Here is a 19,093-nt window from a genome sequence, read left to right as displayed (position 1 = left end):
AGCATGCCAGGCAGACACACGAGTGCTCTCATGATCCCAGCTGTGGGTGCTGGCAGCCAGGGAGCCAYCCAAAGCCTGCTCAGTTTGCTTGGATCCATGCAGCCGTGTCCTTCCCCTTCTGCCTTGTGCACAGTCACCAGGAGAGTGGCTCTTTTGCCCTCTCCCTGTGAAAGCTTTGCAGGTACAGCATCCTGTTACCCCACAACRTGTGAAATTCAGGGCCCAGGTTTAAATGAAGGGCTACAGGGGATTCAGCCAATGCCCCAGAGACAAAATGAACTCCAGAGCTACAGAGAATGTCTGCATCGTACTGCAGTGGATTCTGGTCCTGCACAGCCCACCCCTGAGGATGCAGTGAGGGTAGGAAAAAAAGAAGGAAAAACAAGTCTGGGAAGAGAGAAACATGACTTTTTTACTCAAACTAGCTTTTGGCTGGGAACCGAGGGTTTTGATATGGCAGTGACTACTGCTTTCCCCTAAGGAAAGTGGCTGCTTCCTTCTAAAGAGATAGTTGACATTTTGTATCAGAGAAACTCACTCCCTAGTTTACTCAGCACTGAACCAGGCTGGTTTTTGACAGATTTCCAGAAGGAGTTGGGCTCTGGAGTGGGCGGACAGGCTGCTGCAGGGCTGGAGGAGGCACAGTATCCTGGTGGTCCATCCWTAGCCCAGGACAGCATCTCCTTTAATCCTCCCTGGGGGATAAGAGCAGCCTGCTGGGATCGGGATCACCATCCACTTGGGAACCACGGCAGACAAGGACCTAGCAGGGATCTGTGGTGTGCAGCTGCATTGCTCTAAGGAGAACACATTTGCAGCTCCCAGGAGAGATGGGAACCCTGGGCTTTGCAGTCCTGCTCTTACAGGCTGCTCTGTCAACATTTCCCTCAAACTCTTAAGGAAATAGATTAACCTGCTTCCAACATCCAAGAGATCAGTGCCAGCCACTTCTCCCTCATTGTCCCTGGTCCAGGATGCTGTTCTCCTTGTCATGGTAGCCTGCAGCCAAGGATGAATCTGATTCACCCCATCCTCAGCCCCTCTGTCAGTCCAGGCCCTTCACAGGGATCTGCTCCAGCTGCAGCTGCTCAGCCTCGGAGCTGATCCATGCCAAGCATCCTCCCCCACCCCAGCCACGGCCCCCTCACAGGTCACAGAGAGAGCAGCAGGAAGGCTTCTGTCCAAGACWGCGCCAGTTATCCTCATTTCCCACTCACACTGTTTGTCTTGGCTTCTCTTCCCATACCAGCCTTCGTCCTCTTCCTTCTGTGCCCAGGATTGAGTTGCTGGGGCTGTCACTGCAGTTAATGATCCGGGACAGAGCTGGTGCTCTGGGAGAGCCACGCTCAGAGATAACTGAGCCCGGGCCATTGCGTGTGCACATAGCAGGGAGGAGAGCCCCAGAGCAGAGAGCACCTGCAGGGAAACGAGCCACCAGCAAAGGAGCCAGGCAGCCAGGGGATGAGAAGGCACAGGATTAAGCTGGCAAGCAGGAGGTCTCAGCAAAAAGCTGTCAGGTACCTGGACAATCCGTGGCTTGTGACCCAGCCACTGCACCACCGTGGATGCCATCCCCCGAGGACTGGTGGCCACATCCCCCTTGCCCCTTCAGGAATGGTCTTGGGCTATTTCACTCCCAACCTGTGCCCAGGCAYGCTGGTTAGCACCAAACCTGGCTAACTTAATGACGTGGACAGTYACATTTGGCACTGTGGTGCTGGGGAGGAGGGGATAGCGCCTGGCTGTTGGCCACAAAAATCCCATTTGTGTGTGTCCAGCCCGTGCTTCAGCTGGACAGAGCAGCTTTGTTCAAACATCACTTGGCCCGGGCAAAAGGGGATATGAGGACACTTTGAGGCAGCAAGACCTCAGTCAGAGTGCACAGCAGACCCAAGGAGCAAAATGGCCACAGACTGTCAGCTCACAGCTGATGAGTGGCAGGAGCTGGGGGGCTGCCATCGGTGTCTTGTCCATGGATATGCCCAGGAAGAGGTGTCTTCAGCARCCCCCATTGCCCCAAAAGATCATCCCTCTGCTCACCTGTACCCCAGCTGCCAGCAAGGACTGACCCACCAGAGCAATCAACCGCACTGTGCCTCAGTTTCCCTTTACTGCAAGGACAAAACTCCTGTTCCTGCAGCTCTTCTTCCATGGCCCGTGCTCCCATGGAAGCTCAGAGCTGGGCAGCTCCAACCCAGCACCTGCAGTGGCAGGACAGAGGTGTTTTGGGCTGGCTGGTGTGACACTGGCACRCTCCCTCCTACCCATCCCTGCACACCTTCCCCTGGGCACCCACCCCTGTAGCCTGGCTGGGCACTGCAGAGCAGGGCTCTTTGCTGCAGGAGAGGCTCCCAGGAGATATCTGCAGCCCAGGTGCTGCATCCTTCACCCCTGTGAACCCTCTTTCCTTCTCCCCACACCCAGCAGAGCCCCCCTCTTGCCTCTGCAGCACTGAGCAGTGTTGACTGCTCACCACACACTCCACGCTGGCTTTCAGGCTCAAATACAAGGCATGACAACTACCTGCTGGTTCTTCTTTTTTATTTAACAAAATCACAGCATATTTAAAAAAAAAAAAAAAAAAAAAGAGACAGAGTGAAGAAGCAGCATACACATGGAACTGTAGCAATGAAAAGATCTAGCAGCAAATAACTGGAGACAAGCCTGACCTCCAGGCATGGGCACGAGGCAGGGCTGTGGTGTCAGTCTGGGGGACTGAGATGGGGGGCATTGTCTTGGGGACAGCAGAGCCTAAAAGCCACATCACTGCCTGCTCTGAGGCTGCCACGTTATTGGCTCTATTTCCACCCTTGCAAGGAAGGGCAGGAAGGAAACAGTGCAGGGAATTGAGTGAGAGAGGAGCAACATTGGCCACTGATTGTCTGAGGACATTTGGGTTATGCTTTTCAAGATGTATGGCCACTCCCCTCCATCTCCACCCTGCCCTGGGTTGTAGAAGGGCTCCAGGCTGGGGCTGGCAATTTCACAGAAAGGGATCAGACTAGAGCTGGAGGTCACAACTGCTGTGCTGAAGGGAATTCTGGAAGTCCCCAGCTCGCAGATCAGTCCATCAAACACCTTCCAGGCTGCGAAGATGATGGGGTCCAGCAGCCCCTGGCTCAGACTGGCACAGACTGCTGGGTCACACCAGAGTCAGAGCAAAAAAAAAAAAAAAAAAGAGAGCAGACAGGGTTCNTCACACCAGAGTCAGAGCAAAAAAAAAAAAAAAAAAAGAGAGCAGACAGGGTTCTGCCTATCCCCACGTGGTGACACAAGTCCCAAGGAGTGTCAGTCTGCACAAGGCTGGAGATGGAAGAAGGTCGGCTCCATTGGCAATATATTCACAGCTGGGAGCAGGTCCCACTCCAGGCGTTGGGACCAGCCWTGGGTTTCCTCAGGGCCTATTTGCCCTGGGGTTTGGCCTGGGGAAGTGAAAAACCCAACTGGTATTAGTGTGTTCCTCAGGGCAGGGGCCTCCCCGCAGTCTGATCAAGCCATGGTGGGGATGGATCTGGCAGGGCTTGCAACACACCCCCCAAATCATCACAAACCCTCCCCATGAAGAGGCAGCAGCCTGCAGGACAGAAGTGGCAAGGGGCTTGTTCCCAGTGCCATTTGTCATGGCACACATCAGGCTCAGACAAGAGTGACACTGGGTAGACAAAAGTCCCAGGGTTGCATTTATTTGGGGTGGAAGAGGGAGTGCCGAGGAGACAGACTGGTCCCAGCTGGAGGGGGGAGGGATGGAGACCAAGACAAGGGATCCATGTCCCCGTTCTTCCCAACAGCCCAGTCACGCTGGGAAAAGCCTGTTCTGCAGTGGATAAACCCACTGCCCGGCTGACCTCCTGCCTGGCTGAGAACAGGGATGGTTCTTACCCTCCTGGCAGAGCTGGCTTCCAGCCTCTCTTGGAGTCGAATCACCCATTGGGAATGGAGGGGTGCGCAGAGGCGCTTGCCCTTTGTGGTGATGAATCTGCCAGGCACATGAGGGAAAAAAAAAAACAAAATGTAGTGAGCAGAACACCCCAGGGCTGATCAAGAACAGCTCAAGCTCACCCACTGCCCTCCCCTATCTCCACCTTTCAATGACTTTCTTCCTCGGCTTTTTTTTTTTTTTTCTCATGCCTTCCCCTGTCATCTGCTCCCCCTCTGACTGAGCCCCTCCAGGATCTCTTCCACAACTCTCCCCATTCCTTCGCCCTCAAATCCAGCCCAGCATCCCTGCTCCATCCTGCTCTGCCTCCAGCTCTGCCTCCGTGCCAGGTGCATCCCTGGCCATCTCGAGGCCCTGGGCTCTTACATGGCAGCCGGGATGGCACAGCCGTCCTGCACCAGCTGCAGCCGATAGTCCTGCACGATCCACCGCGGGATGGGCGTCTCTCTTGTCCGCAGGCAGCAGTCCAGGACATTGATCCCTCCGTGCGCTGTCGGGGGGACACACAGTGCAGGCTGAGCTCAGCGGCAGCTCTGGCAGCTGCCCTGCAGGGTGAAGGGGTGCGRGGGGACGGTGCTGGCAGGGATGCTGTCACTCGGCTGGGCACGCCGGCACCGGATTTATGGCGCTCACACCCTGGTGCCGGGAGCCCTTTGCCTCCTTCCAGCAGAAAGCGAAGGAGATGRGGAGCAGCAAACAGGCACAAGGCAAACCCTTCTGCAACAAGAAACCCTTCTGCGTGCCTGGGTCCCTCCTGCACCCCGGTTGGCAAGGCAGGGCCCGGGGGTCTTTATTCACCCCGCCTCARGGCGCTGCAATACCGACATACACCTCCGAGGGGCTGGGGATGACTTCAGCTTTATTTACTGGAGCAATCACAGGTTTGGCAGCTACCCCATCACAGCCCGCCCCGCACGGATCATTCCTGTGACAGCTGAAGGACAGAGCTGTCTGCGCTTCCCTGCAGGCAGGAGTTTGGGAGTCACCCTTCCAGGGAATGCTGCATTCACTGCTAATGCCTGACAAGGCTGGCAGCGCCCACAGACATCCGCAGCCGTCAGCAGCAAGGTGTGGCACAAACCRCAAGGCCAATGGGCTCCCCAGCTCCCCACCACAGAGCAGAGGTTCTGGTGTCACCCACCCAGACAGCAACCCCCATGTCCAACACCAAGAGCCTCTCGAACCCGAGCCCCTACCCTAAAACACGCCCTCCCTCTGGCTCCCAGCCCCGACACCGACCCCACACCACAGAGTGACAGGAATGCAATCCCAGCCCAGTGTGTGCAAGCTGGGCTAGGGCACTGGGAGGCAGGATTGCTCCATGGCCTTTCCCAAACACACCTTCCCAGCCCCAGAGYCCCAGAGCAGGCTGCWGTCTGGACTTTGGGCAGAACAAAGTGCCTCTGGGCAGGTTACCAGCAGAGAATGCAGGAGGGCTRGGACAGAGCCCCAGCCATTTGTCCCTCTAAAAGCCTGCTGGAAATGCAAAAGACAGAAGAAACAATTTTCTCCCTTCCACAGGAAAGGCAGCCTGAGAAGACCCCTCTTACCATTCAGGATACTTCCCAGCACCAGGAGACTGAGGCACAGAAGATGCAGCGGCTGCATTTTGCTGGTGGGTCTGGCAGTGGATGGGCTGGAGGCGTCGGAGCTGCAGGCAGGAGAGGTGAGCTCTGCACAGCTTCCCTGCTCTCTGCTGCTGCTCCCYGCAGCTTATATATCCTTCCAGACCCGGCTTTCACTTTCCCTGAACAGCCCAGCCGAGAAGAAGGCTGGGACGCTGTAACAAGTCTTTCCACAGGCTGGATTTTAATCTTTGAAAAGTTCCCGAATATCCTGGCAGCTGCTTTCCCTGCAGCCAGCTGTTCTGTGGTCCCACAGCCAAACTTTCTCTTGCCCTCTCTACCAACGCTCAGGCCACAGCTCCAGGGTCCCTGTACCTTGTGAAAGCACCCCAGGGCTCTGGGATGGCACATGGGGGCCTCACCCCACACATTCCCCAGTCTCTTCTCTGAGAGAACATTCACATTAAACATCATGTAGGATCAACCCTCTGATACTATGGGGGTAGAAYTTGCCTCAACCCCATTTTTGGGATATCTGTTGGTACTGGGATGATGTCTGTCTCCCCTCAGACTCTCCCCATCTGGTTGCTGAAGCCTGGCTGTCTCCCCCTGCCCTCCCCAGTGCCTGTGTGGGACACATCCGAAGCTGGCAGAGGGATGAGARCCCATTCAGCATGCTCCATCCCAGGGCCAAGATCTCACAGGCCAAAAGACAACCTGATTTCCAGGTGTCCCACCAAATGGATTCTTGGCCAAAGGCTGCTACAGAGCTTCCTGTAAACAGATTTTCTCCATGCAAGAGCAGAAATTCCCCAGAGAGGCTGTGTGCACGGCACAGGGTGCCAGCAGCTCACCCGCTGCGTGGGCTCTGCCGAGAGCGAGGACCAGCGTTCCTGCTTTGAATCTTCACAGGAGCACAGGGACGGGGGTTGGTTCTCCTTGGAATGGTGACTCACYGCYGTGCCAGTGCCAGTGCCAGTGCCACCTGCAGCGATGTCCCTTAATCCAGGCTGCTTCAGTCCCTCATGGGAAGCAGAGAGCGCTGGGGTTGTGCAGCCCAGGGATGGAATGATGAAAGGCTCATTGCTGTCAGCAGCTGCTTGTAGAGGGTTGGAGATGCTGGGTCTTCTTTGAGGGGCCCAAGGACAGACAGACTTAAAGGCATCAGTTGCACCCAGATAAATTCCCACTGACAATAGGAAAAATATTTTGCAGGAGGGCAAAAAAGCCCTGGAGCAGAGTCTCTATGCCTGCGCCTTTTCCCTTGTTCAAGCTTTGGGCTGTCCTTGCACCTCAGTGGAGAGCACTGGACAGACACCTTCCATGTGGACAAATACCCGCCTGGACACAAAAGACAGAGCTGGCACTCRGGGAGCTCAGTGAGTCCCTCTGCCCCTCTCAGGGGGGCTCTGCCCCTTCCCCACTCCATGGGATGGAGCAAGAGGAGATTCCAGCCATGCCACCAGACATGGAGCTGCAACCCTGCACTGGCACCAGCCTCGTGTGTGGGGTGGTCTCCTCTGCCTCTGGCTTGCTGGAGCTGGGATCAGGCTGGGGCTAAGGGCAGGAGGAGTAGCACAAACAGGATGTGCCGGCTTAACTTCAGTCAGCACCTGCTGACATTCACAAGCCAGCAGAAGGCGAGTTTAGGTGGTGGAGGATTAGCGTCCATCAATAGCCCTGGGCTCCCTGCAGGTTTGGGATGTAGGCTGGCTCTGCAACCTGGTCTTTACTTAATCTCCTCAGGACGCTGCCAAAGAGATGTCACAGCAGGAAGGATGACAGCTCCTGGTGCTGGTGGCCAGAGCTGTTCCTAATTCAGAGCCAGCTCCTCACCAGGGGTTGGTCTGACAGCTTGGAGCCCTCTGCAAAGAGTGGGTCCCAAAAGCAGAGCCCCAATCCACTGGCACGGGCTGCTGGGGGAGCTGCCCAGCAGCAAACACTCACCTCCTTGCGTGTTCCATGTGTTTGGCAGGTTTTGTAGCACAACCAAGGCTGGTGGGAGTCCCATGCTCTGGGACTCCCCTCCAGGCACTGCTGGGTCCTGCACCCCTGGGCAAGCAGGGCCATCCTCAGCCCGGCACAAGGGTCTCCTGCCTGCTGCTGCTGAGTAGGGAATATATCCTTCTGGGGGTGAGCCTCTTAGCCCCTGATCTGCCCACAGCCCCTGCCACCGACATGGRCAGGAAAGGGAACTGCCATTCCTCCTGATGACAGCTGTCTGGGAGCCAAGTGGGTGAAAGCACAGCAGCTTCACACGCCTCTGCTCCCCAGGAAGAGTACCAGTGAGGAAAGGGGTTTTCCGCTTGCATTGTGAAAGGGGAATGTGYGGGTTTCCCCCCTCTACTGGGGTCAGTAGGGTTTCTAAGAAAAGTGTGGTCATCTCTGAAGTGCATCCCTGTGGCATGCAGGAAGGTCACCCATCCCCCTCGTGGGGCTCAGCCTCAGGAACCAGAAAAGATGGTGCAGATGGGAAAAACAGGGATGCTTCAGGGTCCAGGATCCCCAGGGGCACAGCAGGCAGAGGATTTGGTGGGGATGAGGGAAGAGCATCGTGTGCACTGACTCATTTAAGCCTCTTCCCGAGCAATTAGGGAGCTCTGGAGCTCAAGCCCTGAGGACACCACAGGATGCAGCATGAAGCATCCATGAGCACTCACCCCTGCAGAAACCTCGATAATGCAGTTGTTAATTAAAGTGGAAATCAGAAGGCACAAATGATCCCTGTGGGAAATCCAAACGCATCAAAATGTAAACAGACCATGTGGGTATCGCCTTCACCCCTGCACTCTCCTCAGGCAGCACTGACCAAGCTGCTGCTTTCCTGAGGACTGGCAGCCACAGGAGCCCCCAGGACAGCTGCTCCCCAGGTTGTCTGGTGGTGGTCAGCCTTCCACCTCTGAGCTACGGAGCTGGAAAGGGAAAAGGGGGAATTTCAGTAAATTCCAGCTACAGCCAGTCCCTGGTGTGGGATCTGGCTGCATTTGTTTCATTGGGAAATACTGGGCAAGCACTGAAGCTGCTACAATTTCCCTTGCAACACCCAGTTCATAGCAACTTCACACAGCTCCATCACATTCCCAGTCCTGGTGTAGCACAAGGACTGAGGCCACAACAGCTTGTGGGGCTCAGGGCCCCACTGGATCTTCTCCAGCTGAGTGAACACAGTCGATCTGATTTAAATGGTGATAAAGGGGGAAAACGCAGCAAGTCACGGCTTTGCCCAGAGGCAGCAAAGATGAACCCGAGGATCTGGCTCAGAAGGATTCAAAACGTGCCAGTTCCTGCTCTGTCCCTAATACTCACTGGCTTCAGTGTCGCTGATGCTGAGGTCACCATGAGTGATGAGCAGCAGATCCAAGAACCTTCATCTTGCTCTACGCTCCCAGGCAAGCAGCCATCCCCTGGGATCCCTGCAGCACATGGCTCCCTCAGCATCACCTCTGGGCTGCAGTTTCCCAGCAAAATCCTTCCTGAAATAGCAGCAAGGTGGGATGCCCCCAGAACTGACTCCCTGCCATCATTCTGCATTCTGATTCCCCTCAGGGATTTCAGAGGGGATGGCTGGGAACAGCTCAAAGATCTGTACAAAAAGCAGCCCAGCAGCAATTTCCTTGACATCTCCTGCGTGGCTTGGCAGGTAAGGGTATCCAGTGAGGCAGCACACCACATTACATGTGGACAGATCTACTGGCACATGGGACACAACCAACCCTTGGAGGGTGCTCTCACTGCTCTGTTGGCTCTTTGACAATGGGCAGGGGAGACCATGGAGTTTTCAGTTTTTTGCAGCTCTGGAGCAAGGCTGGCCCCATCCCAGGATATCCTCAGAGGGGAGCAGATGCTTTTCCACAGCCCAAGAGCAGATCTGAAATGCACAGCAGGATGGGAGGCAAGCAGAGGGACCTCAGGTTCTGGGGAAGTGGAAGGAGGAATAGCAGCATGAGACACCTCACAGCCAAGGGTGTTCAGAAACCAAAGATCAGGGAAGGAAGGCACTTGGGAGTTACAYGTAGGCCATGACAGGGTTGACAGAAAGTTCTGGGCTGTGCCCTCTTGGGCAGTGTGAGTGCCAGGGGATGGCCAGGACTGGAAATACCTTGGGGCAGGAAGGGTGAGAGCCCCTGTTGCCCACCAGCCACTTTCCCACATCCTTTCTGCTCTCAAGACCATGGCAGACCTCACCAAAAAAACCACTTTGAAGCTTTGCTTGGAAACCAAAGCCCCTCTAACACCCCAAAAGCAGCCCTCGGTCCCCATGAGGCTGCTGCAGCACCGCCTGCTCCTGCTGCTGGGCAAGGGCATGGGATGGAGGGATGGAGCTGGTGTGTCCATGTCCAGGTGAGCCTGGCTGGAGCTCAGCCTGGCATCGCAGCTCGGAGCCCTCTGCTGCTGGCACAACCCCGGAGCGTTGTCTGCACCAGCTRATGACTTGAGCTAATCATTTGGCTTGAGCTCAAGACTTTCTTGGCTACACTCTGTTTTCTGTCTCGCCCGGCTGCTCTCCACTGTCCCCAAAGCCTTTCTGCTCCAGGGTGGATGAGTTTTCCTAACTTTTTGCACTGCTTGACATTGCTTCAACTTTYTTTCCTTCCCTGCAGATCCTAGGTGGGCTTTTACAGCCCTTGCCCACGCATTGCCCCAGCACATACTTCATCAACACTGCCTTTTCTATGGGGCAAGCAGCTGGTTTGCCCTGCCCAGGGATGCAGCTGTGTGAATCCCATTCTCCTGCTTCACTGCAGCACTGCCTTAGACCATTTTTCTTCATATCTCTTGTCCCAGCTGGGATCTGGGATTTCAGAAGGTTTCAGCTCCTTCATGAAGAAGGAATTTTGGTGCCCGCTGTGTGCTGCAGATCCCAGCTCACCACCTGTCACAGGGAATCTCGGAGGTGTATCTCTGGTGCCATCTCACCGTAGCAGCACTGTGGCCACCTGCTTCACACCTGCCTCAAGAGGCTCCCAGGAACCTTGTTCTCCTGGAAAGCAGCACTCGGCAGTGCAGCTGGAAAGGGAGTGCAAACACCTGAGCRTGTTACATTTGTGCACACACATCCAAGCTCACCCGCACCTTCCTGAGCATGGCACAAACTCCTCTGCACTTCCAGACCCTGTTTTTAGGGTAAGTTTTAGGGTGAATCATAACACCACCACAGGCATGTGTGTGTGAYTAAAACATTTAACCTGTTTTAGCCTAATGCCCACCTAGCATTTAAAGGGAAAAAACCCTCCTTTGAGGTGTTCACTTCCACAGCCAGAGACACCAGRGCACATTTCACACGCTGCTGCCGTCTTCTCACGCTGAGCTGTTTGTGGTTGCAGACATACTCAGCTGGACCTCATTTATAGAAAATTTTTGTGACTACATTTCATAATCCCCTGACACCACAACCAGAACAAGAAGCTTGTCAGAGGCAGGGCCAGCCTTAAGATCTGCATGCAGTGTGTCCCCAGCAAACACAGGGATGCCTCCAGCCCTCCCAGCTCACTCTTTGTGTGCAGGTGTCAGTTCCCAGGCTCCCAGCAAAGCTCAGTCCACAGCACAGCCTCATTAACAATCTGGTTTATTGCTGTTATCCCAAAGCAGCAAGGAGCACWGAGCCCTGCTTTGAACGAGCAGTCCATGTCCAGGAGGGGCTGAAGGGATGGTGAGCAAAGATGCTGTATCCAAACCAAGTGTGCTGTATCCAAGTGTGGTGCCCATGTTTGCTGACACCTCAGAACCCCTCACTGGGGACAGATGAGCAACCAGGATGTCTCCACRTTGCTGGGAAACACAGCTACAAGAGATTTGTAGTGTACGAGCACTGCAAGAGCAGCAAAAGCCTGGACCTGGGGGATGACTGTGTGTGAGGGAGAAGAGCCCTCCACCACGCAGCCCTTCCCACCCCYCMMMAAAAAAAAAACCCAYCACAACAGCTGGAACGAGCGAGTTTGGTTATAAAGAATACATTTTATTGCTACACATCCTGTCCAAAAGCCGGCCTGGCAGACGGCCGCGTGCTCCGTGTGGAGGAGGCGGCAGCAAGGAGACAGCTCAGAGCCCGTCCCGTGCTCAGGGCCGGCATCCTGGGCTTCACAGTTACTGTACACAGCCTCGAAATAATAGACCTAAATGCCCTCTCAATAAAGCGGTCAAGCCAGATAAACATACTTGGTGGAAACACTCAGCTGCAAGCTTTGCTCCAGCAAACACACAGCCCGTGCCGATACTGCTAAGCTATGCAAATCCTATTATTGCATTTATATGACTTAATAGACCTTTACTGACCAAAGTCCACATTGGAAATCTCTGCAAGCAGATAGCAGTGCAGCTGCAGAACATCTGTTCAATTTGCTCCTTCTCAGCGTGCTGGGGAGGGTGGGTGGCAAGAGTAGAGAGATGCCATTTYCCCTCCAGTCCTGTACCAGGGGTCTGTCCCACCTCTACTTGCARTGTCACCTAAAGGTGTCCTCTGGTTAGTGACTTCTCTCACTAAAGGTTTGAGATAGAGCTGCTCTCAAATGGTTGCAAGATGTCTACGATAAATGTTGCGAAATCTTCTATTCCCCCACYCTCACAGCCCCACATGCATTTTCATCATGTGGGCTTTTCAGATTTGGTAAGTAAGTATAAGAGAGTTTCTGGATTTTTTTTTTTTCCCAGAAAACGAAGCATTTGTCTTAATAGTGCCTGAATCCCTGACACAAGCAAAGCCAGGGGAAATAAAAGGGTAAAATTCTACTAAAACGAACAATTTGTTCTGACTCCACTGCAATTTTGTAGCCAGGGGAGCTAAAAGGGTATAATTCCACTAAATTGAAAAATTACTTCTGATTTCATGGAAATGCTGTACCTAAAAAAGGAAATATAAAAAAGGGACAGATTGTGGCTATTTGTATCGGAACTACAATGCAACAGTGCACCATAAMAACTGAAAGATTAGAATAGCCCAAAGAGAGCCACAGTCACCCCAAAACTCTCCATCTCAGCCACTGTTAATTGCTCTRCAAAGAAGCACCCAGCAAGCAGCTCAAGCAGGACTATGGGACTTGGGACCTGCCTGGTACCCCACGGCCTTGCAAGCCAAAAAGGAGCAAATAGATGAGAGGAAAACAAAATGCAGCTATGGTTTATTAGAAAAATAAGAGAAATCTTTCAGAAAATCCAGCCTGCAGCATAAARGCTATTTGGTGAAGCACAAGGAGACAGAAGTAAAACCTTTCAGGAAGACTGAATGAAAGCACAGTTTTCAAATATAAATACAAATGTGTAATATCCCCGCAAAAAAAAAAAAAAAAAGAGTCATAGGAAAAGCAGCCATCCTGCTAGGCTAAAGAACTCCCCTTGGGTGGGAAGCCATGGCTCAGCTCCAGGCCCAGGTCCTCTCCTCTTTTCCCGTGGGACAGGTGAAGACCTGGGCACCTGCTTTGCTGAGAGCCCCCAGGCACTGCAGGTGCYGGGGGATCTCTGTGTCAGGCATAGCAGCAAAAAAAGAGGTTCTGGGGCAGAGGGAATCCTCCCCAGCGTGCCCCATCCCCGCCCTGGGGGTGGCGGGTGGGTGGGTGTGTGGTTTTTGTGGATTTCCATCGCCATTGCCGGGCCGTGGGTCAGTCACCTGTGGGAAGGCATCCGTCCTAACAAAGGCAAGGAGGAGGAGGAGGGGGTGAGATGGAGGGGGTCTCAACAATTCCCCGGTGTGGCATGCCCTGCCCATCCCCAAGATTTGCCTTAGCCCAGCAGCTCTCCAGAAAAAAATTTAATTTCAAGGCAAGCACAAACRGCAGAGAGCCGTTCCCTAAGTGCCTCCATGCTCCAGCCATGGCTCTGGCAGCTCCCCCAGGCTCTGCACCAAGAGCTGAATGCCCACCCTCCCACACGGAAGGATCTAGAATGGGGTACAGCATCCTCACCCTACTGACCACTCTCACCTACCTCTTCAGTTCTGACTTAGACCCGTGGTCGCCTCTGCTTCTTGGATCTGTCCCTGGGGCGCCGGGGCTGTCCCTTCTTGGCCTTCTCGTCCAAGAACTTCATCTGCTTCTGGACAGTGGCATCGGTGGGAGAGGCACAGATTTTCTTGTTCCTCTTGGTGATGAACCTGGGGGAGCAGCAGAGAGATTCACTGGGGAGAAGCAGCGGGAGGACAGGGAAAGGTTTGTCCAAAGCCAAACTGTTCCGAGGGGTCCTGACTGCCACAGGGTACTCACACAACAGCACGCAGCATGCACCCCGACTCGGGTCCCTGCAGGCGGTAGGATTTCAGAACGGCAACGCGGATGTCTTTCTTGCTGTGCTTCAGGCAGCAGTCCGAAGCTGAGCTTCCAATGCCTGTGAGCAAGGAGGGGATGTGGGATTTGGGACAGCCACTGAGACAGGACAGCTTCAGCACAGAATGCCGGCTGAGAGCACAGAGCTTGCTTGGGGAGGTGCTGGGCAGCACGTGGGGRTGGAAGCTCTCAACCCCAGTGCTCAGCTGCCGGTCACACTCTGTCCCAGCAAGATGAGACACGGCATCATGGAGGGGAAAATTAGATGGGAGGGAAACTGAGATGAGCTCCTTAAAAAGAGACGGAACCTCGTTCTCCTGACTGTTCTTTTGAGCTTGGGGTGCTGCTGCCCCACCACACACACACACACACACACACACACACACACACAGGCTGTCAAAATGACAAGCACTGCAAGCCAATGCCACAGGCACACACACAGAGCCCTACACACAACTGCAAACCCCACAGCTCAACCCTCTAAAAACACCCCCTCACCGGCCAGCACCCTGCGCAGACCCCACTGAGCACCCACASCCCCTGCCCCGTCCCAGCTCCTCGCCCCTCACCTTGAGCCTGGCTGAAGATGAGGATGGCAGCCAGCAGCAGCAGCAGAGGCAGGAAGAGGCGGGAGGCCATGGTGCTGCCCCGGGTGCTGAGCAGAGCAAGGCTCGGGATCGGGACAAGGATCGGGAGCGGGACAGGGATCGGGATCGGGACGCGCTCTGCTGCTCGTGCCGAGGCTGCTCCTATTTATCTCTGCATTCCTTGCTTTCGTTTTCGGACAGCCTGGCAGGCAGCCCACCGGCGAGCCAAGGGCTGGGTGATGCACAAGTAGAGGGTGGGGGATTCCTGTAAGCTGCGAGCCCCCCTTTACAGGCACGTCCTGTCCTGTTCCCAGCKGCCCATCGGGCGGGGGGTGCCAGGTGGGGGACATGCCGGATGAGTCCGTGGGCTCCAGTTTCCTACCCAGTCTCACAACCTGCCACTACCTGCTCTCGGAGGGTCGGGTGTTTATTCCCATGACAGGGACCCTGGAAGGTGGCCAAGCTCTTAAAGAAAGCAAGGAGTCAACCTGTTTTCTCCCCCACTTGGTGATTTACTCCCAAGACAAACGGATGAGAAGTGTCTCAGTGTGACTCCACATCCCCTCCCCCTGAGCCCCCATTCGTATCTGGCTGCCTTAGAGACTGCCCCAAAGAGCTGAACACAGCTTTAGGGCTGGGATGTGTGAGGGTCACACTGCAGTGGGGCTTGGGGAAACAGCACAGCCTGACAGACATCAGAGCTGAAAGCAAATTGTGGGAGCTGAGGATGAGTGGAGACCTTGATCAGCTGAAGGAATGCGCTGACAAGGATGTGAAGCTCCACAGGCAGGCTGGCATGATCCTGTGCATGGCTGGACAGATGGGGACTATGTAGAAGCAAACCCACGATATATGAACAGGACACCACAGGAAACATCTGTGGTGACAAAAGCCATTCAAAGAGATGGATGGCTGTGTGACTGGACCAAGCCCTGAGCGACTAGTGTGACACCAGTCCTGCTCTGGGAAAAGAACACTCAGACACCTTTATATTTTGAGGTAATCACCACATCATGGTCTGGAAGAAACCAAGGATGGAGGTTTCACAACTGCTTTGGGGAACCTGTTCCAGTGCTTGAAATGTTCCCCAAGCAGAAATCAATTCCCCCACTATTTAATTGGAATTTCCTGTGATGCTTCTGGTGTCACTGCCTCTCACCCTAATCCCGAGCTCTGAGAAGAGATAATGTCCCAACATCACTCCTCTGGAAAACCCCACCAGCAAAAAATCCCCCTTATCATCGTGTCCCCATCTTCACCACCCACTGCTAGCAGCCCCTCTTTGCCCACCCTGGCCTCCAGCTCCTCGGCTAGCTCCGGTCCCAATGCTCRTGCCAGCTGTGTCCTGGGAGCCCCAGTGGGATGGGCASCTCTCATGGGGTCAGTGACAGTGGGGGTCAAACCCCTTTGAGGGTYCCACAGCCTGTGTAACCCCAGGACTTTCCRCCAGYTCYTGATAAAGACCCTCACAAATTGTCATCAAGGACAATGAGTAACCCAGGAGAAGACCCAAGTCCCAGTGAGCTGTGTAAGGAGGCCAGACTTTTGWCCCACTCAGCAGGGAGAAGGCAATGCTGGAGTCACAGATCACCAACAACTGTCCTGCAGCCCTCTCTTGGGCCAGGACACCAGGATTCCTCTGGGACTGCCTGGGGCAGTGTGCCAGRGCTGATCTCCTGGGGATTCCTCCATCAATGTGCAAGGAGATTGCATTCTGGGCTATACCCACRTACCCAGCACCAGACAGGGGAAGGCAGCTCACCACACACTTGTGCAGCACARAGATTTCTGTGGAGTCGGGCAGCAGAGCCTGGGCAAGCAGCAGGTGTGGCACACGGGCAGTAGTGGTTGTCTGCAGGTGCATCTCCCCGGAATACTTGGCAGCACAGGGAATGTTTCCCCCGAGCCATCCTGGTGCTGTCACCCATTCCTCCAATCCCAAAGCATTGGTGGCATCAGGACAGGGCAGAAGGAGAGCCATGCTGGTGCTTTGTGCTTGTCCAGCCCTTACTCAAGCAGCCTCCCCAGACAGCAGTGCCCTGAGCACCTGGATGAATCCCCACCCTCGGCACAGCTGGAACACTGCCCCGGTGCTGGACAGGCTGGGGAAGCTCTGGTCCCGTGGCCATCCACCCTGGCCAAGTCTCCCCCAGAGCCTTTGTGGTATCAGTGATGTAGGACAGAGGGAGGACATGTCACAGGTGGCCACCAGCACAGACCTGTCCACCACAGGACCYCCTCTACTCCCAAAGGAGCCCAGGAGAGCTCTGCAATCCCAGCACAGAGCCCCAATTCCTTCCTTGCCCTTCTCTGTCCCACCACGGCAGCAGGCTCCTGGAAAGTCCCTGGCTCTCTGAGTGTTTTCAAGACACCGCAGCAGCAACCTCTGGCCCAAGGCCAGCCCAAAACATGGTCTGAGCTGCTGAGTAGGGTCAGGGCACGCGTTTCCCTTCCCAAAGGAATCAGGCAATTCCCTGTTGCTGTGACTTGCATCTCTGACAAAGCATCTGGGTGAGCCGGCTCTCACTCTTTCCAGGGAAAGTGGCTGGAGAGGAAACAGAGGGAAAGGGGGCACCTGGCCATTGCAGGTGCATCTGCACACCTGAGCAGCAGGGTCCCATGGAAATCAGTCTGGGGGTCCATGCCCTGTCTCCTCTTCTGCCTTCCTTCCCTCAGAGCATCCCCTTCACTCCTTCCCCTCGATGTGCCTTGCTCTGTCGCCTGTCATCCCTGCCCAGGGAGAAACCAGGAAACTTCTGGCAATGAGAGATGAGTTAGTATCCCTGTTTGCAGAGATGGCTGAACTTTTGGGAATCAGAGGAACTGCAAGGGTGGGGATGGAGACAAGACCTTTTAGGGTTTTCAAACRCCATCAGCCTCCAGCAGCCACTCTGGACAGGCACAATTTCTTGTGTGCACCCACACAAACCCACTTCTCACCATCCTGGGCTCCTGCAGTCACCAGCCTTTTCCCATAGCTCAAAAGTTCAGGATGGAGGCAGACAAAAGGAGGGATATAAACTAGGTACTCCTATGGGGTGTTTCAGCTACAGAGAATCCCTTTCTGACCACAGGGGCTGCGTCTGACWCTGTTCAGAGCCATTGAAAAGGGGCTACCCCTGTGCTCAAGCAGCCCTTTGCATCCCTGTGGTGCAGGAAGGASGGACGCTGTCCCCAGCAAGGACTGCGGTGTCCCCACACACAGAGTGCACAGAAACAGTGGGATTATAGCAGAGGTTACCTCACTGCCTTGCTTCTGATCCTTTCCCAGGCAGTAAAACCATCGTRGCAGCTTGTAGGTGCTCTCTCAAGCCTCCATCCCAAATGCTTCTCAAGTTTGCACCCTGCACTGGAACAGCAGAGCTCCAGAGCCTGGAGTTCATCTTTGGATTGCTTCCCTGGTTCCTAGCATCACAGTGTCCTAGCATCTCAACCCATGTCACCAGGAGATCCTTTCTGCTGAGCTCTCAGCTCTCTGCTCATCCACACCTGACCATCAGCCTTACAGAAGCCCTCGGTTCTGCCCCACTTAACCAGACTGCAGGGTCTGCTTCCCAGGCAGCTCAGGGTTGGGAGCAGATGCTCCTTGAACTGAAGGCATCAAGAGGGGGCCAACCAGTGGGACTGGGAATTTCCAAATCTTTCTGGATGCTGCCTCCGAGTTAAAGTCACTGCTGACAGGAATGGGGTCGCACAGCTCAGCTCAACTCGCTGACCGGCAAATTCCTTCCTGCAGAGGCCCCGATTCCCAGGACCCCGTGCAGAGGTAGTTTGCAAAGCCCAGCGTGGAAAACCCCCGTGTCTGGGAAGGGGAGCGGGCTGCCAGGCACAACGTATAGAAATGTGGAACAGCGACACATTCCTTGGGACGCGGGAAAGAATTGCTGGAAACGGACGGCACACGAGCCGGGCAGGCTGCCTGCTGGCGGCTGCTCCGTCCCCAGCCTTCAGCACAGCCCATGGGAAGAGCAGGATAAGCACAACGTGCTGGAAAGGGCAAGGAAGCTGCTCCCTGGAGTGCGCGGATGCTGGACCCAGCTGGGCTGGGAGAGGGTCTTCAGCCTTGAGATGTCTGCCCCACACACACTCTGCGTTTCCCAGCTGGGTGTGGGTGCAGGTTAACCCTCTGCTGACTAGCAGGACTGCAGAGTGGCTCAGGTGTGGGGTGGGATGCTGAAAATATCAGGGGTTTAGCAAGCAGTAGATCCTGCACCCTGGAACAGTGCTGTCTTCCCACAGCATCCTCTGCAGGATGTGCAGTGCTGCCCATGGTGCTTGCTCACACCCAAAATCGAGGGACTGAGAAAATGCTGTGTTTTGTGCCCTTATGGACAATACATGGTCAGCATTGCTCAGTTCTCAGCCCCTCTGATCCAGACATATGGCGTTCTTTGGACCCTGCACTACATCACCAGACAATAAAGGGGTAGTGGCTCAGAGCCTCTCTATCTGTGGCATGGTGGACACCTCCATGGGGCAGCCAGGAATTGTGYTGGAAAGGGGATGAGGCAGAGAGTGGGAGACACTTTGAGGAAGAGAGATTCAATTGTTGTTTGCACCAATTGCACCAACCCTCCAAAAACRGTGTCCCCCTCAGCGAGCCCTCAGCCCTTCCACCAACCACAGGCACAACCCTCCCTCTTCCATCAATAAGAGAACTACATCAATACTCCATCCAGAAATCCCACAGGTCCTCGTACGGAAGCATCAAACTCCGAGGAAACTACTGGCGCCAACCCAGCTTTCACTGAA

At 54.9% G+C, this 19,093-nt stretch overlaps 2 protein-coding genes across 2 annotated transcripts; both read right to left on the bottom strand.

Moving 5' to 3' along the window:
- Positions 1 to 3,238: 3,238 nt before the first annotated feature.
- On the bottom strand, positions 3,239 to 5,976 carry CCL19 (C-C motif chemokine ligand 19). Its single transcript, XM_057369549.1, has 5 exons — positions 5,925 to 5,976; positions 5,488 to 5,649; positions 4,304 to 4,427; positions 3,880 to 3,976; positions 3,239 to 3,422 (listed from the first exon to the last, which is right to left on the bottom strand). The coding sequence occupies exons 1-5, from the start codon at positions 5,974 to 5,976 to the stop codon at positions 3,402 to 3,404; spliced, it is 456 nt and encodes a 151-aa protein (XP_057225532.1). The 3' UTR covers positions 3,239 to 3,401.
- Positions 5,977 to 11,437: 5,461 nt separating this feature from the next.
- Positions 11,438 to 14,501, bottom strand: CCL21 (C-C motif chemokine ligand 21). The gene is made up of 4 exons (XM_057369614.1): positions 14,324 to 14,501; positions 13,695 to 13,815; positions 13,420 to 13,585; positions 11,438 to 13,121 (listed from the first exon to the last, which is right to left on the bottom strand). The coding sequence occupies exons 1-3, from the start codon at positions 14,391 to 14,393 to the stop codon at positions 13,435 to 13,437; spliced, it is 342 nt and encodes a 113-aa protein (XP_057225597.1). The 5' UTR covers positions 14,394 to 14,501; the 3' UTR covers positions 11,438 to 13,121; positions 13,420 to 13,434.
- Positions 14,502 to 19,093: the final 4,592 nt, after the last annotated feature.

Source organism: Malurus melanocephalus, unplaced genomic scaffold, assembly GCF_030028575.1.
Source record: "Malurus melanocephalus ecotype Western Australia unplaced genomic scaffold, MMel_1.1 scaffold_113, whole genome shotgun sequence".
NCBI classification, from domain to species: domain Eukaryota; kingdom Metazoa; phylum Chordata; class Aves; order Passeriformes; family Maluridae; genus Malurus; species Malurus melanocephalus.
Note: the sequence above shows the minus strand (reverse complement) of the source record. Positions and strands in the feature narration are given on the sequence as shown.

Bases quoted from the DNA above. Each gene is read 5' to 3' on its own strand.
- CCL21 (XM_057369614.1), bottom strand. From the start codon at position 14,393: ATGGCCTCCCGCCTCTTCCTGCCTCTGCTGCTGCTGCTGGCTGCCATC. The intron at 13,816-14,323 runs GTGAGGGGCGAG...CCTTGCTCACAG, and splicing joins CATCTTCAGCCAGGCTCAAG to GCATTGGAAGCTCAGCTTCG. The intron at 13,586-13,694 runs GTGAGTACCCTG...CTGCTCCCCCAG, and splicing joins TGCATGCTGCGTGCTGTTGT to GTTCATCACCAAGAGGAACA.